Source organism: Vigna angularis, chromosome 1 (genome assembly GCF_016808095.1).
Source record: "Vigna angularis cultivar LongXiaoDou No.4 chromosome 1, ASM1680809v1, whole genome shotgun sequence".
Classification (NCBI taxonomy): domain Eukaryota; kingdom Viridiplantae; phylum Streptophyta; class Magnoliopsida; order Fabales; family Fabaceae; genus Vigna; species Vigna angularis.
The window spans coordinates 50,415,887-50,434,678 of record NC_068970.1 but is presented as its reverse complement, the minus strand read 5'-3'; the positions used below and the strand labels follow the sequence as shown (position 1 = coordinate 50,434,678).

At 31.9% G+C, this 18,792-nt stretch overlaps 1 protein-coding gene across 1 annotated transcript; it reads right to left on the bottom strand.

The window, feature by feature from the left end:
- Positions 1–15,500: 15,500 nt before the first annotated feature.
- On the bottom strand, positions 15,501–16,969 carry LOC108320291 (anthocyanidin 3-O-glucosyltransferase 7). The gene has a single exon (XM_017551674.2). The coding sequence runs from the start codon at positions 16,931–16,933 to the stop codon at positions 15,581–15,583; it is 1,353 nt and encodes a 450-aa protein (XP_017407163.1). The 5' UTR covers positions 16,934–16,969; the 3' UTR covers positions 15,501–15,580.
- Between the last annotated feature and the right edge of the window lie 1,823 nt (positions 16,970–18,792).

Genomic DNA, 18,792 nt, shown 5'->3' with positions numbered 1-18,792 from the left:
TACTGATAGCCATGGGATCCTAAAACGAAATGACTTACTCCTTTGTGACATGGATGATTGATAATATCTGATTCAACAGAAGGAAAATGGGTGATGTTCTTGAGGTGCTCTAGCTTAGTGCAATGTTCCATGTTGCAATCATAGGATTCTTATATATATACACAATTCAAGTGTTTATATACCTTGGACGTGTAATGGGGCTTTCGTTTGACTGATCTAGTAAATTCTTATTTCTTCGTACAGAGCATTTCATATTGATTTAGAAGTTCTCCTTTGTAAAATTATATTAACTTTTCCTAATTTTTTTAATTTCAAAAAACAAATTTGATAGTGAGTGTTTGTGATTCGTGTTGACAGAGTTGGTGATTTATTATTTTTACTGGTTTTATTAGGTTGTAGAGGGAAGAAAATTTTACTAGTTTCAGAAAACAAACAATGAAACCTACATAAGGAAAAAGTCTCAGGAACCTGTTTCAACTCTTTACAAATACTTTTCCTTAGTTTTAATAAGCACATAGATGAGTTCTTTCAACAATAGGCCTATTCACGTTAATTTCACTAATAAACTTTACATAAGTCCTTGAAAGTTTAATTTGTCAATTTATACATCAATCTAAAGTTAAAAAAAAAATGTGTTTGAATATAAAGCCAGGAACTAAAATATTTAATAACAAATAATTAGTTTAATTTAGAGAATTAAATGAAATAACTAAAGTTTTTAAAGATGTGTTTATGATGATGATGGTCTCGTCGATGAAGAAAACTTTTTAGTCTTTTACAGTGGTTTGAGCAAGAAAAGAATTAATGAAAACCCTACAATCAGGTTTAAGAATGTTTATGTATGATTGCTTTCACAACTTTTGATTTTGTATATCCTCTAAAGTTACTTTATACCTTTCTTTATCATCATATTTGGATCACAGGTCTTATATTATGTTTCACGATCCAGGTCTTATATCATCATGATATTAGTCGAATGAGCTTATTTATTATACCACAACAATTACAGATTGCATCTATAGACATTCATTTAATCTGAAATAGTTTGTCAACAACTGATGCACTAACAATGTGGTCCTATATCACCACTGTGGCAGCAGCAACACATTGCGGTTATACAGTGTTCATCATGACTCCCTCAAAATATGATCCTAATCTTCCATATTCATTGTTCTGGGAAATGCTAGTATTCCAAACACATTACTGAAAATTTAACAGTGAGATTATACAAAGTATTATCCTCATCTAAATACCCGAATTACAACATTTAAATATAAGAGTTTCTCATTTATCATGTTCAAAAGCTTGCAGCAACATTTAATCGATTAAAAGACAATTACACACAATTTTTGCAGAGGTTATAATGCAACATATAAAAGATCAAAGGGTAAAGAAATAAATGTTTTGTAAACAATGGCATGCAATAGAACAAGACCAGAACTCCTTCAAACCACCCGAATCCTCAAGCACCAATTCCAAAAGTAAGTAAGAAAGAAAGGTGCAGAGTAATTTGTGTAGTTCAACCACCACTCTCATCCCTCAATTTTCTTAACTTCGATTCAACTTTTTCTCCATCATAACTACGATTCAGTTCAAACTCATTTCAATTTCTGTTTCTCCATCAAAACCTTCTACTTCTCCGTCGTCTTTATCGCCATCTTCTCCCTTTGTGTCCTCCCGCCTTTTACAGCCAATGGCGTCGTCTCGACGGTTCTCTAGGTGCCGTCCTAGGCTGCCGATGATGAAGGACATGAAATATGTTGTTGGGTAATGCCATCAATCTCCAATTTCTGAAATTGATTTCTAATTTGTATGAACCTACAAAGAAGCAGAACGAAAGTTTCTCAAACCCTAATTCGAACAAGTTGAATTCCCAGTTCATTCTCCATGTTTAAATCATTTTTCTGAATTTGTTTTTTTAAAAAATAAAATAAAATAGACACGTCAAAATACACTTAAGAAGTCCACGTCATTTAAAAACCAACGTCAGTATGCCACATCAACCTAACACTAACGCTGTTAGACCCAATTTAACAGTAAAAGTCTAATTGTTGCAATTTTCACAAAATAAGGACTCAATTGAGACGCCGAAAAAGAAGAGGACTTAATTGAGATTTTGGACAAAAATAGGGACCTACGAAAACATTAAACCATAAAATAACTTTATAATTTTAAAGGAGATATGGAATAAAAATAGGATTAATCTTTTGTAATACTCTCTCTCAAGTCACATTATGAACCAAAACTCATTCCTCAATCTATTTTTCAATTTCTTTCACCACTTTCATCCATTTTCATCCATTTCAAAAATTGATAACACGTTGAAGTATTTAGAATCATTTTAGATCGATTAAATTTTAAAATAAAGTAAGTTTAAATTTCTACTTTTTATCTTTGAAATAATTTATTTTTCTTCTTGTACGTGATTTTTTTTAGTTGTATGTGAATTTTCTAGATTTTAGGCAGATTTTTATTTGTTAGTGATCATAAAATCATGCTTTGATAGTTGATCAGACTCTTCTTTATGTAGATAGAGCTATTTTATGCTTTGAAACTATGTAATAAAAGAACAATATTTTAAAGCAAGAAAAGTTAAACTTCCTTGTAAATGTAATGTTTTATTGTTGATAAATATAAATGGTAGTATGATTATTGTGATTGTCTTAAAGCAAGGGAAGTTAAATTTCCTTGTAAATGTAATGTTTAATTGTTGATAGATATAGATGATAGTATGATAATTGTGATTGAATGTTGCTCAAGCATGAAAAAGTATTATGAAAAATGTAAACTCAAGGAGTATTATTAGTAGTTGTGATGTCTCACTTTTATATAGGGAAAGTTAAAAAATGTTGAGAAGAAGAGATTTTGGTCCGTGTTGTGAAATCATGATGATAAAGAATCTTCAAGTGATATAAATTTGATGACAAATTCTATTCAAAAAGGAGGGTATGATAGATAAATATCTCCTAAAACATATATGAGAAGAACTTGAGGAAGAACATTTACAATTCAAAGGAACTATGACAAGGTCCAATATCAAAACACGTCTCCTTGAATTTTATAATGTTCCATGAAGGGGGGAATTTAAAGAACATGAAGATCATGAGTACAATTGAAGAACAATTAAGGAAATTAAATAAATTTTAATTTTATTTTAATTTTACATAATGTTAAATTCTTTGAGCGAGAGGGCCTAGCTAAGTGAAACTTTACTGTAATTTTTGTTTTTTGTTATTTTTGTGTGTTTTGGGCTGTGGGCTTTATTTTATGCTTTCTAGGTTTTCTTAAACTTATGTACCTAGGTATAGAGGTTTTCTTAGACATTTTTGAGTCATAATATATGCATTTGCATTTCTGAGAAAGGATTCTCTTGGTTCTTGGATTAGAACTCTTATTCTTATTTAAGATTAACATCTTTGTGGTTAATCTTCACTTGAGTTATCAATATTAGGGATGACAACGGGTCGGGTCGGGCACGGGTAGTGCCTACCCGCAACCCGACCCGCCGGATAAAATTGTACCCCCTTCCCGACCCGTTACCCGTCCGGGTACCCGTTTAAAAAATATTCGCGAGTATTTTAAAATCCGCGGATACCCACGAATACCCGCAAAAAATAAAAAAAAAATATTTAATACATTTTTAAAATAAAATTACAAATATATATATATATATATAATATAATATAAATTAAATTAAATATAACATAAAATTTAATTTTAATTAAACTTAACCTAATAAAATATAAATTTATTTTATTTTTAATTAAATTTAATTAAAAAATATATAAATTATTTTTCTAAAATTTTTTGCGGGTAACGGGTACCCGCAGGGCGGGTAGTATACTACCCATACCCGACCCGTTTAGAAGCGAGTATTGAAATACTCGCTACCCGTTAGTCGCGGGTAGTAGATACCCGCGGATAGTAACTACCCGCCGCAGATTTTACCTGCGGATACCCGTGTCCGCGGGTAAAATTTCCATCCCTAATCAATATGCTAGATTGTGGCATCCCTATCGTTGTCTTATTATGCATTCTCTCTTATTTATTTTTGTTAAGCCCCTTGAGGATTCAAATACAAAAATGAACGTACTATTTCCTGGACAAGATCATATCATCTGTTATCTAGAGCAAGGTTCTGGTTTGAATATCGTTTTTTATCTTATTTTTTTCATTATATAAGAAACAAAACTCAAAATCCAATTCCCTTAAGTTTTTAATTTTCATATTTTTTTATGTTCTTTTGATTTATGTATTTTTACATTTGATTCATGTAAATTATTTGTTTTTCTTTTTTGTATTTCTTTGTTAATTGTAGTCCCAATTAAATGTTTACCTTGATCTTGCATGAATTTTAGTGTTTGAAGGACAATCTTTTTTTTGTGTTAAACTGTCAAATTAATATATATATATACATATATACATATATATACATATATACATATATATATATATATATATATATATATATATATTGGATCAAAGTCAAAATGAAACAAATATATTTTTTTAAACAAAAGAAAATTGTATAGTTCAACATATATTATTATGTTGCACTATTGTTTATGATTGGTAATCTATTAAATTATATTCAGTCTTTTTTTTAACTCTTTTTGGTAGTCCTATAATTTTTTAATTTTATTATTTTGTGTCTTTTAAAAATTCCTTGAAGTTTTGTCTAGAATTTTCTATTTTCTTTGACCTCTTCAGTCAAGATTTTGATCTCGTAACGTTTTTCACATTGTTTGTTCACTCTTTGCGTAAGCTACTGGATTTCTTTGCCAAGTGCTAAGGAGAATTTAAGTGGTAAAAGGCAAGAAAGTACATTCAAGGAAAAGCTTATAAGTGCGATACACGAGTGAAATTTGAGTGAAACACTTAGACTAGTGGTGATGATCTAAATATATTATTTTATTTTCTTTTCCTAATCTTTTGCAGGATTTATCAATATTGAACAATACAACATAGTCTCGTAAGGACATCCTTTTGGAAGCTGTGTGTTTGTGAGGTCTTGGAGTAGAATGTTAATGCCTTGGAGTCCCAAATTATAAAGTTGAACGATGAAATTTTTAATAATAAAAAGGAAGCACAAGCATAACAAAAATATTTTCCAAAGGGTTAAATCAAGTGCTATAAGATATTCCAAATGTGAAGGCTATGAGCAAGAAACTCCTCAATGTCCTAATTGGAATGCAAGTCCCATGATTACTAATAAGATCTAAAGAACTACATTCTATATTTGAAAGAGGAGGAAGAAAGATCTTTGCAAAAATTATATGCGTTGAAAAAAAGATAAGAATGGAAGCTTAAAAGAGAACAAGAAAAAAAAATCACTTATAGAAATGGAAGAAAGAGAAAAGAGAGAAAAAGAAGAGAAAGAAAAGAGAGCGAGAGGAGAAAGAAAATAGAAAAAAAGGGGAAAGAAAAAAAAGAAAGAAAAAGAAGAGAGCATCCTAATTTGTCACTAAAAGAAAATACTAATTGGCCTCTTTTTGTTTTACTGCCTAGGGAAGATTTGTTTATCAAGGAACCATGGCATCAAATATAGAGGTAAGACAAGATGACAAAAAACGAAGACACAAGCTTAAAACTCAAAAAACTTGTGGTTGATAATCTATTAGCTTGTTTGTCAATTCATTTGGATATTCAAAGTCATTCTTTTAGTATGGAAACAAGCTTAAAAATATATGAACATGACTTAGCTTGTCTAACCATCTCTAAGCAACTTGGGGAGAATAAAAGTCATACTTATAGTTTGATTGTTTACTTGAATATACTATTTTCATCTTCTTTGATAATAAGAGATTGACCTCTTTAAGAATCCAAATCTCATTTTAGTAGAATTTCTATTTTGCATTATTTTAGCTTTGTGTCTTTGATTTATGTTTGTGTTTGTGCGTCGGATCTTCTAGAATTTGGGTCGAGTTCACTACAAACAAGGTAGAATGATAAAGAATCTTCAAGTGGTATGAATTTGAGGACAATTTCTTTTCAAGAAGAAGCGTATGATAGAAGATTATCTCCTAAAACATATATACGAAGAAATTGAGGAAGACCAATTTCAATTCAAAGGATCTATGACAAAGTCCAATATCAAATCACGTCTCCTTGAATATTATAATGTTCCATGAAGGAGAGAATTTAAAGAACATGAGAAAAATTGAAAAATAATTTAAGACATTAAATAAATTGTAATTTTATTTTAATTTTACATAATGTTAAATTCGCTGAGCGAGAGGGGCTCACTAAGTTAAAGTCTATGTGTAATTGTTATTTTTTGTTATTTTTATGTGTTTTAAACTTTGAGCTTTGTTTTAGGGTTTCTAGGTTCTCTTAAACTTATGTACTTATATATAGAGGTACCAAAAACATACGTAGACACTTTTGAGTCATAATATATGCATTTGCATTTTTTTAGAAAGGATTATCTTGGTTCTTGGATTAGAACTCTGATTCTTATCAAAGATAACATCTTTGTGACAAATCTTCACTTAACTTATCAATATGCTAGATTGTGACTTTCACATCTCTGTCTTATTTCGTATTCTTGTGCTCCATGAGGATTCAAATACAAAAAAGATCGCACTTTTTTTTGGACAGGATCGTATCACATGAAATATGGGTGAATTAATGTTTTGGAAATGTTGATTCATGGTTAATAATGTTCATGTTATGATGTGAAAATGGTGATGGAAGAGTTAGATTAGTAGACAATTTGATGAATGAGTGTGATTTATGTGTTGTATGACTAAATGATTTATTTGGGTTTGGTTGATAGAGTGTCTATGATGTAGAAATATTATGCTTATGATTATGTTATTATATGAAGGTTAATGCTTAAGGAGATTAGAAGCATAAAAAAATATAATTAAAATTCTCGTTAGTATCTAGTTTCCTTTTGATTAATGAGAAATGTGGTTTGTAACTTGGGCAAATTGTGATTGATTGTCAGATGAAAAGGAGAATTAGCTAAAGTTAAATGATTGCACTAAACTTAGTTTATGGTGCATTACAGTTGGGCGATAAGTAATCAGTGCTAGGTGTCACCACAAAATTTTGGCAAAGAGAGCGTTCCAAAGGTCTTAGCGCTAAGTGGTGCCTACTTATCATCAGGCGCTGGCGAGATAGTGAATCCCTAGCCTTATGGCGTTAGGCAACGATTACCTAACGTCGAGCGCTAACTCTATCACTATTGGCATCATAATTGCAGGAGTCATAGAAAATGTGCTCTTTCTATGATGCTACAAAGACTTATCGTAGTAAGTCTAACTTACAATAACGAGTATTCAAGTAACAGTCATAGTAAGTCCAATTTACTATGCACATTTTCAAAAATTTGTCATAATAAATTCATATTTTTGAAAGTCCATCTTACTAGAATAGGTATTTGGAGACCTGTCATAATAAGTGGACTTACTATGATAGGTATAACTAGATTAGTCATAATACGTTTAAAATTACTGAGTGGTAAAACGAAATCCATTATAATTAATTAGATTTTGTTTTTATGACATTTTTTTGTTTTATCAATTTTCTCTTTATTCAATTCACCTATAGATACATTTGACCAAACAATTCCCAAACATTAATTCATACAATTAAATTGTTCAACAAACTTTAAAATATGAAATTGTATATACATAAACCTACAACCTTGATAACTTTTACAAATACTTTCCTTTCATTCGTAGTTTGGTGTTCTTCGATTCCAATGCCAAAGTAAATATTCAAAATGAAAACAGTAAAATATTTTTCTATCAAACAAGTAATAAGTATGCTAATTGGATTAATCTAGTTAAACAATAAATAATATAGACATTCAACTAAATGTTCTAATCTTCCTGTTCTACAAAGAATGTTAAAAGAAAGGGGATGATATATTATGGACAAGACATTGTTCATAACATGTAAAAAATCAATTTTAAAATACTAAAAATAGGAACAAAGCAAGTATTATCATGTGTTGATCAAAAGTTATTATCCCAATCAAACAAAGATGTAGATGTACCGATATAACAGTTCTCCTAAGGATGCAAGCTGATAGGTTGAAGATGCAAATGATAGAAGTGCATTGAAGGTCTTCACTAAATATGATGGATAATTAATTAAAATTAAAATAATAATATACTAATGCAGCGAAGGAAAACGACAACGGTTGTTTTTTACAATACGCTTCGATTTTCGAACCGAGGCCTATATTGGGGAGGTAAGAGGGTGGGGGGTTTTTGGCCTCGGTTCTAACCGAGGTAATATCCCAATGGATAGTGCTTTGGTTCTTCTGCACCCGAAGTAGTAAGGAAGAAAAAGGGGGAAGGAGGGGGGGGGGAGGGGGAGAGGGGTTATTACCTCAGTTCAACCGAGGTAATAACGTGGGCCTATGGCAGCGGTTCAAGCTAGAATCGATGCCAAAGTCCTTTATTTTTTTTTAATAAATCACGTGCACCCTACTACCTCGGTTTTGACCACAACCGAGGCCCATTCTCCTAGAATTATTTTTAATAGCAAGTCTCTTTTTGTGATATCCATTATCACAAAAACAGACTTGCATAAAAAACACAATATATACAACACATAATAATATTTACAATACATAATGTTTAAAGCATAATGTACAAAGTCTAATAACTATAAATCAACATGTGCTAATGTATTTTAAATCCTAATAACTATGAACTATTGTATAATCTAATTAAATGTTTTGCAAGTGCCTTCCTTAGGAATGTAAGTGGCTTCTCATGAAGTGGAGTAGGATTTTTGAATCTTTGCACAAGACACATGATATTAATTAGTGTATATGAATTCCAAATGCTGGATAAAATCAAAATTCATTAAATTTAAATATTACCGTATCCCAACCATTTCTAATATGGGCACGAATAGTGTGTGTCATCCAATACATTACGTAGTATCCGCACTCATATGACCTACTTTATCTGTGACACTACAATATATCATCATAATTGTAAAAAATTAGTGAAAATCATTAAAACAAAACAATTATAAGAAAGTATGGCTTTAGCATATGTCAAACCTTGAGAGCAATCCTTGTAAGCTTCTCCCAAACAACATACGTGCTACGATGGAACTATTAAAAACATAAGGCTTTAACAATCATTTATATAACAAAGAAAGTTCAAACATTGAGGTTCTTACCAATCAACTACTTGTCTGAGATGTTTGGGAGGAGACTTATGCAATGAACAGAACCACACAACATAACTCTCTAGTATGGAAACAATAAGTAGTTGCCAATGACGTCTGAATTTGATAATAACTTAATTGTTATATATTAAAATCACATATGATACTTTGAAGTTAACAACCTTCACTTATCCAGATATATAAGGGATAAAGAATATCTCCTTCCCACTTCCAAATCTGCTGGTGAGGTATGTTTGGATGTCATCAAATTTATTTGCTTCGTGAGTGACTTGGGGATCAATGAACCCATAAACATCATTGTACCCGAAGTTGTTACTAACACCAACCATATACTTGAAATCAAAAATTACATTTGATATAAGTATACTTGATATATAAATCAATTTTATTTAAATAATTACTCATACACTTACATCTTCCATAGCTGAATTAATGTAATATTAAATTTTTCTCTTCCCGATACAAACTCCTTGACATCTTGACTATGCAGGTATATTGGGACCTCAGAGACTCTCTCAAATACATTAGGATCATATTCAACCTTCATATGCTCATTTGCAATGATGTCACAAAATTGATGCAATGCACCAAGAGGATGGTCCTCAGATAAAGGAATCTTCTCCTGTCCATGCGTTTGTTGTTACATGGAAAAATAGGATAAGTTTCGACATCAATAACATGTAAACTTTAAAATTAAGAAGTGTAAAGTAACAGTCCATACTAGGGGGTCAGAAACATAACCAACCAAGTGTTTAGACAAAGCGATAAAAGACTGAAATGCTTGTGCCACAGTGAAAATCTCATCTTTGGGCAGAGGAACCGAGGCATCTGGTACGATAATGTTGTCTATTGAGACCTGACCTCATCCTCTGATAGCTCCATACCATGAGCAATAATCGCTGCCTAAAACACTATTCCACGAGCTACCAACATTGTCCCGGTACCATCTAAAACGTATAACAGACATGGACTAGCATTATCCATGTCGTCCCCTAGGACGGGTGGTGCTGAACAACTTTCTTTCTCGCTTCTCCCTCTGTCAGAGTAAATTTTAGATTATACAAATAAAAAATTATTCAACAAAAATGTTTATTAATTTTACCTGTGGTAGGCCAACATGTTTTTGGACAAGATAACTACCCTTACTAAAACCACACATGTTCATATCTCATATATTAAGATTCATCAAAAGAATCATAACAATAGGGAAAACAATCATTGTAATTTGAATTCTAGAGCCACAACCAACTTTGCAACTTAAAAATAGAAAGATAAGACTCTAATTACAAACTTTACTTTAGATTTGTCCATGATTCAGAATCAATACTTTAACACATATTCATGGTACTCATCAATTTCACACCATCACCATTTCAGAACATCAATTCATTCATACTATCATCATTACTTAAACATTTTCACCCATCACACATTCAGAATTGAACATAAAACAGCCAAGAGAAGGTTAACACCCACTTACAACATTAATAGTAGCACTTTCATAAGTTCAATACAAGACCACAAAAAAATTTCATCGACAATGTTCACACAAAAAACCAAAGAGCAAGGTTAGCTCTCCTTGCCTAATTCTCTATGCTTTCTTGATTAAAACACTTTTCTAAAGTTCTTCCAACCTTCTTTACAACCTAGATCCTAGCCTTCAAATCTTCTTATTTGCTACCAAAGTCTTGTTATACTAACAACTTCCTTTCCTTATCTATATTTATAGTTGTAGTTAGGGTTAATGTAGCAGTATTGTAGTTGTACTACATTTTAATGTAGTAGTATTGTTACTACATTTTAATTGTAGCAGTACTGTAGTTGTACTACATTTTTACTGTAGCAGTACTGTAACAGCACATGTTTCACGATGATATATTATTGTAGTATCATACATATTTACTATATCATTTTACTATAGCATCATATGTATTTTACTATAGCATCATACATATTTTACTATAGAATTATACATATTTTTCTATACTCTACAAAGTTTATCTATTTTTTTTAAATATAACTATTTTTTCAAGGGTCTTACAAATATCCATATCACAAGAAGATTGGTTCCATGAATGATTTGGTGAGAACAAAAACTTGATATTGTATTGTGTAGCTCTAATAGACCGAAATACTAGAAATTGATGTTTAACTCTTCTTCTATTGTGTATCCTTCAAAGGTTCGAGTTTTTGTTGTGCTTACAAATGCACCATTCATGTTGAATTTGGATTGTGATCACTACGTCAATAATAGCAAGGCAGTAAGAGTATGTGCTTTTTAATGGACCCCAACCTTGGGAAGAAGTTGTGATATGTTCAATTTTCACAAAGATTTGATGGTATTGATCACCATGATAGATATGCTAATCGCAACACTATGTTCTTTGATGTAAGATCATTCTTCTAAAAACTAATTTCACAAGTATGTGCAAATTTCATCTCATTGGTTGATTTTGAACGATTTCTTTTCAATATTGCTTTCATTATAGATCAACATGAAAGGGCTTGACGAGATTCAAGGTTCAGTATGTGTTGGTACTAGAACTGTGTTCAACAAGCAGGCATTGTATGGTTAGGATCCACCAATGTCGAAGAAAAGACCAAAGATGCATTATAATTGTTGGCCATTATGGTGTTGCTTTTGTTGCGGTGGTTCAAGAAAGTCCAAGTCAAAAAAGCAATCAGGAAAAAGGTCTTTTGAATATATTGGTGAAAGTGGTTAATCATTTGAAATATAGTGTTAACATAGATGAAGTTGATCGTGTTATGGATGAAGTTGAAGACTTGGGTAGAATAATAAATTTTAGAGAGTTCAAAGATTATGATAATGATAATAAGATTTACCTCTAAAATATTTGCTTTTCCAACCTTATGTATTTTCTTTTTTTATATTTACATTGTAATCATCAATAAAATTAATTTTGGTTAATTTTTGTGTACTTTACAAATTTATATATTTTATTTATTTCTTATTATAAAAAAATATTAAATTAAGAAATTATAAATGTAGGTGGATAATTATAAATAAAAGAGGTTTCAAATTTATATAAAATAATAGTCTCTAATAGAAGAGGTTAAAACCTTCCACACAAAAATCTCCGCAATATAAATCTCATACCTATGGTCATAAAAAATCTCCGTAAATTGATAGTTATGACTCTAACTGTGGAGGTTTGAAAAACCCTTGCAAATTAATTTTCAAAGTGCAAAAACCTCCGGAAATTGAAAAATAAACCTCCACTAAATAACATTTTTTTTCTAGTGTGAATAGGACGACGTGTGGTTCAGGAGAAGACGTTGTGTGAGAGGCAACGACCTACGAAAGACGAGAAAGAGAAATGGGGACAACGATTGCGTGAGGAATGGAAGATAACGAATAAAAAATGATTGTGCTTGGACTATTTTTGAAATGGGACAGTGGTAAAATTGGGGATTTAGACATACTATAACAGGTGATGAACTAATAGTTATAGTAAAGTTTTACTATGACAGGTCTTCCTAATCCTGTCACAATAAGGTTTCAACATAATTTCATTTTTGTTACCACATCCCACTTAGTATGACAGGTCCACTACACTCGTCATAATAAGTTTTCCCCTTTTCACTTATTATGGCAAGTCCCCTTTTACGAGTTATAATAATTGTTACTTTTATTACGAAAATGTCATTGATCAACTTATTATGACAAGTCTCTTTTTACTCGTCATAATAACTGTTATTTTTTTCTATAAAAATGTCACTAATTAACTTATTATGACAGGTGAATTATATTTTACTACATAACTCTTTTTGCACTAGTGTGTGAAACCTTATTCTAGGAGTGGTTTATATTTTACTACATAACTTTTTTTGCATACCACAAATTATATTTATGATTTGTATTTGATTTATGTTTGATAATGTATGATTATTTGTGAAAATGTAGTGTGCTATGGTTGTCAAATTGGCTATTTCCAAGGGGAAATGCTAATCTAGGTTGAGTTCAAGTGTATTGAAGGAGATTTAGTATGTGGATTATCCTAACTCTATTAGTGTCTAATTCATATAGAAAAAGATAACTGAGTAGTGAGAGTCGAAGGAGACTTCACATGATAGAAGGTATGATATAAAAAAGGATCATATTTAAGGAGTTAGTAAAATTAACTTTGTCATGAATTGATGAATCATATTGGTCTATTCATGATACAAGTTTTGAAAGAAGAAATGGGTGGTAAGTATGATAGATGCAGGGTCTCGCGAATTTATTCAATATATCAATCTTCTGAAAGCAGCTATGTGTTATATTATTAATTTGGGTTGAGATTTGAATAAGCTGGTTGGATAGAGTTGTGGGGATTGATGTTGATAGTTGAGTTTGATGAATGTGAACTATTTTATACTTTTAGGTTATTTTTTTTAGAATGTTCATTAAATAAAATAACTTGAGAGTTTGTTTAAGTCCTAAGGAGTGGTTAAGAATAATATCATAATGAGACTGGTTTTAATAGAAATTATAAGTTGTTGTGATACTAACGGTAGAACAATGGTAAATTAAATAATGAAGTCTTACGTTCTAAGTAAAGCTTTATTAGTCATAGTATTTTGGTTCTTTTTGAAATACAATATTAAGGGAATGTAATAATTTCTAGACGAGAATATATATATATATATATATATATATATATATATATATATATATATATAGAGAGAGAGAGAGAGAGAGAGAGAGAGAGAAAGAGAGTATTTTTGAGAGAGAGAGAGAAAGAGAGAGGGAGAGAGAGAGAGGGAGAGGGGAGAGGGGAGAGAGAGAGAGACCGAGAGCGAGAGTGTGAGAGCGAGAGAGAGAGAGAGAGAGAGCGAGAGGGAGAGAGAGAGGGGGAGATAGAGAGGGAGAGAGGGAGGGAGAGAGAGCGAGAGAGTGCGAGAGAGTGCGAGAGAGAGCGAGAGCGAGACAGAGAGTGCGAGAGCGAGAGAGAGAGAAAGGGAGAGAGAGAGAAAGGGAGAGAGAGGGAGAGGGAGAGAGCGAGATAGAGAACGAGAGAGAGAGAGAGAGGGAGAGGGAGGGAGAGAGAGGGAGAGGGAGAAGGAGAGGGAGAGGGAGAGAGAGAGAGAGTATTTTTAAGATTTAGATTAAATAATAATCTCAAGTTTTGAGTAAATCTTGTGGGATTTACACAAATGATTGTTAAAATAAGGTAATAATTAATAAAATGAACTAGAAATCAAGGATACCAACCTTAATTTTGGGAATAAAATTTTAAGCCTATGAATTTTTTTATTTATAAATAGAACTCGGAAAAACAAGACATAAAAGAAAAAGATATTGAGTGCTCTATCCTCATATCTATTTGGTTAGAATATGAGCGTGGTCCAATGAAACTTTATTTAAAATTGATGACGGAGAATTCAATTGAGGAACTAATGAACAGAACAACAAAATTTTAAAATAACGAGCAAGATTAAAAAACCTAAAAACACATAAGAAATTCTATATTGATTTTATTTTTCCCAATTTATATTTAGTTAACCTAGACAAGTAGATTTTTCACAAAAGTCTTTAAAAAAATCAAATTACAAGTCTATGTAGATGGTTAATCCTACCACTCTATCCTATCGCAATAATCTTTTTTTACTCTTTTCTAGAATCAAATTTGTCTATGTAAGTAAAATTATTGTGTGGTTCAATTATACTCAAATTGATTCTGAGCGTGTCTATGATCTTAGTGATATGTTCAAATCATTGATATGATGTTTTTTTTTTCTAGATAGAATTATCTATTTTTGAAGGAATACTTTAGGAGCTCTAACAATATTAGCTAAGGTAAAAGAAGTTAGTATACAACGTATTTTTACTATGAATATTGTTGTCTAGAGACATTTGGTGACCAACATAATTAAACATAGGTATTAGAACAATGTTTTGTAACAATCTTAAAATTTATTTAATCTTTTGAAATATTGTTGTGAAAAATGCTATTTTGAAAGACTTTACTTAGTATGTTTCTATTTCTTGTTAAAATTGTGTGTTTTGATAACTTGGTTAGAAGGATCTAATCAATACTTTTTAGTGTTAAGAATTGGGTTGTTACAAATTGAACAAGACAAAAACAAAAACAACTTCTATTATATACTACTTTATTATTATTTTTTTGTAAAAAAATAAAAATTGTGTTCTAAAACAATATAAGCCTTACTCAATATTATATGTAATAAATTCAAAATTTACTAATTTATGTAATTTTAAACAAAGTTTATCCTTGAACTTAAAAACCTCTCCATTATTGATAATAATTAACAACAATAATTATAAACAAACTTAAAAAAACAGCTTGTATTACACAAAGGATGTTGCACTGGGCTATAGCAACCTCCTAATATTTTTTTTCTTTTTTTTTTCATTTGGCTGCAACTCAATTTGTTACGAACTTTCCCCACGCTTTTAAGAGCTAGAAATCAGTTCTACCAAAGTCTTAAAATTGCTTGCTGATAACCCTTCAGGCCTAGATGCATCTTCCACAGTTTTCTTCATCTTAAGAACGTTGTCTCTAATCTTCTTCCCATCTTCCTGCACCAGAATCAGATTTAAGCTTCTAATAAATCCATTTTTGGTGAACACCCTACCTTCTATCGTCACCCCAATCTTCCAAACATCCTCTATCACTCTTGCACCAACCATTTGATCTCCATAGAATGGCCTGCAGATCATAGGAACCCCACTCGAAATACTCTCAGTCACGGAGTTAGATCCACAATGAGTCACGAAAACTCCTACCGAATCATGTCCCAAGAGTTGGGTTTGTGGAACCCAAGGCACCACCTTCCCACGCATGAAGGTTCTCTTCACAAACCCATCTGGCAAAAGACCCATCATATTTTCCTTCAGAGTCCACACAAATGGAAATCCGCTTTCTTCCAATGCCTCTGCCACCGCCACAATCTCATGTGGGGGTGGCGACACCACCGTCCCAAACGAAACATATACCACTGACATAGAACGATTCGAATCCAACCATGACAAGCATCCACTCGGATCCGCCCCAGATAATAGTATCGGGAACCGAACCGGAACAACATAAAGCATAGACTGCAATTTCGATCTCATGTCTTTGACGAACAAAGGTGGGTCTAATTCCTCAAAGAAATTCATAACCACTGCCTTGGCTTGAGGTAGCACCTTACCCAGTGATACTAGCGTCCTTGAAAACACCGTCTCCTTTTCTCCAGTAAAAAGAAGATCCTGCGGTATATCTTGAACACACATCTTGGGCAACCCCGGGGATATATCAAAGCGAGCATCTTCTTCGCAGTTTGCAAACTTCTGGCGCATTAAGTCAATGTAAAAATATAGAGAAAGTGTGCATGAAATGGGTGGCCAAAATGCAATCCAAGGAACGTTGAGGCTCTGAGCCACAACGTGCGAAGAGGGTACAAAAGCATCGGCAATGATGCATGTGACCTTTTTATTGGTGTCTTCTTCAGCCATCTGTATACCTTTGCGCAAATTGTCAGGTCCAGTGCTGAGAAAAAAATTGACCTTTCCAATTGGGTGGTTGGCTAACGGGTGACCCTCGTAAGGGACTCCATCATTTATGCTATAGGGCTTGATGTTAGAGGGGTTGTGGGGTTTTGCGAAATGCAACGCATTGCATTTGTGTGTGGCGATGAATGAGAATGAACAGTTTGGAGTGGCCTGAGAGAGTCTGAGGACAAGGTTCAAGATAGGCACAACGTGTGTGCCGAAGGGGAAAGGAAACACTGCAATATGTTTGTCTGTTGTTGAGTCTGATGACATGATTGGGAAGCAGCAAGGAGAAGCTGAGTGGAGAAAGATGAACGAAGGGAACTATGAACTTGGAATGAAATGGGAGAATTGTCGCCAACACATTCAATCGCTGTAACCGTTCTTCGAACAACTCGGATCGTATTCTTTTGTGGACGTTAAGAATTCTATGCTTTTTTCTTGTCAAAATTAACTTCAACTTTTAACTCAGATTAAATAGATCTAATAAAAAAATTTATGACCATATTTTCATTTCATTTTCAATATAAATAAGAATATTAAATTTTTTGTTGTAAATTTTTAATTATTTTAAATATTTTTCTCATTAACTTGCACTTAAAGCTTTGGCGGTAGACGGCCTAATTAAGGGAATAAATTTATGTTAAATTGAAAAACCTAATTAGTTAAATTGAAAATATAAAGACAAGATAGTTAAGACAGTTTAAAAAAGTCAAAGTAAATAATTAAATGTAGAGCTAAATTGAACCAAAGCAAAAATAGCGTATAACCTCACACATTCAATAACATTCAATGTCCAATCACTTAATAGCCAACACTAGTGGTATTTTGTAAATAAATACAATTATTGATGTCAAATTCCCTTGAATTAGACGTCAAAAGGATATAAAGCGTCGGATGTTTTAGCGTTAGACGTTAAAAGGTTAGCGAATTCATAAAAAATTGAGCGAGAGACTGAAAATTCATTCTTAGCGTGCGAAACCGTCTTCTATGCTCAAGCTTTCTTGGAACAAAGTTTGACAACCATCATATGTAATCTTTCTTTCATTTGTTATAAATGCATGTTAATTAACTACTTTAGGTATGATTTTCGTTTGTTTTGACCGATTATATTTTGATGTTCTTGTCCTTCATAGGCACATTTTGTTTTCTCTCTCATTGGTGGCAACAATTTATTCAGACAAACCCACCTTTTGAAGGTTAGTTTTCGTTTTTGTTTTGAAGAACTTATTTGTTGAACTTGTTTGTTATTTTTTTTTTGAACTTGTTTATTGTTGTTGTTGTTTGGTTGAAACTGTTTGTTGTTGTTTGTTATTATTTTTTGTTGTTGATACTACGCTACACATTCATAGTTCATGCTTTATAAAATACCAAAAACTGAAATTTGTTCTTTTTCTGCTTTTCAGGTCTCATAGAGTTATGAGAAAAGGATCACAATTAATTAAAAAAACAAAAAAAATTGATTAACGTCGAATATTGACAAAATTCAACGTTAATTTGCTTTAAGTCGAATTGTTCTATGTTCGACGTCAATTTAACGTCTTCCGATATGACGTCGACCTCGAATTCGATGTGAAAGGCCGAAAAACACTAACGTTATACGGTGTTTTTATACTAGTGAAAATTTAGGTTAAGACCAATAATGTTCAATAATAAATAAGGCAAAATTATGAAAATTTTACTAGATATTATGATTGTACTATATGACTACCTAGCTGGTCAAAGCAGTCGGTCAGTCAACAATCCAATAACTAATTAGTATTATGGTAATTAGTGAGTAATTAACATAGCAATAAAAATAATTAATTAATGATTAATAAAAATAATAAATATTATTAATGAGCAATTAATGGATTTGATTTAATTAGAAGTCCATTACGAGGTTTATAAATATAAGTTGACATTGAGGTAAAAAATACTTTTTCCTAAATCCGGTTTTATTACTGAATCATTGAGTAAATTTGCTGACTTGAGCGTCAAAGTTCTTTTTGTAGGTACCTCCCCAGCAGACCGAACGACTCAAGGGTCTCTACAAACAATTTAGAGATTAAGACTCAGGAGTATAGAACGATTAAGCAAGGAATTAGATCCTCGACCCCATAGACTAAAACATTTTGGCGCCCACCGTGGGG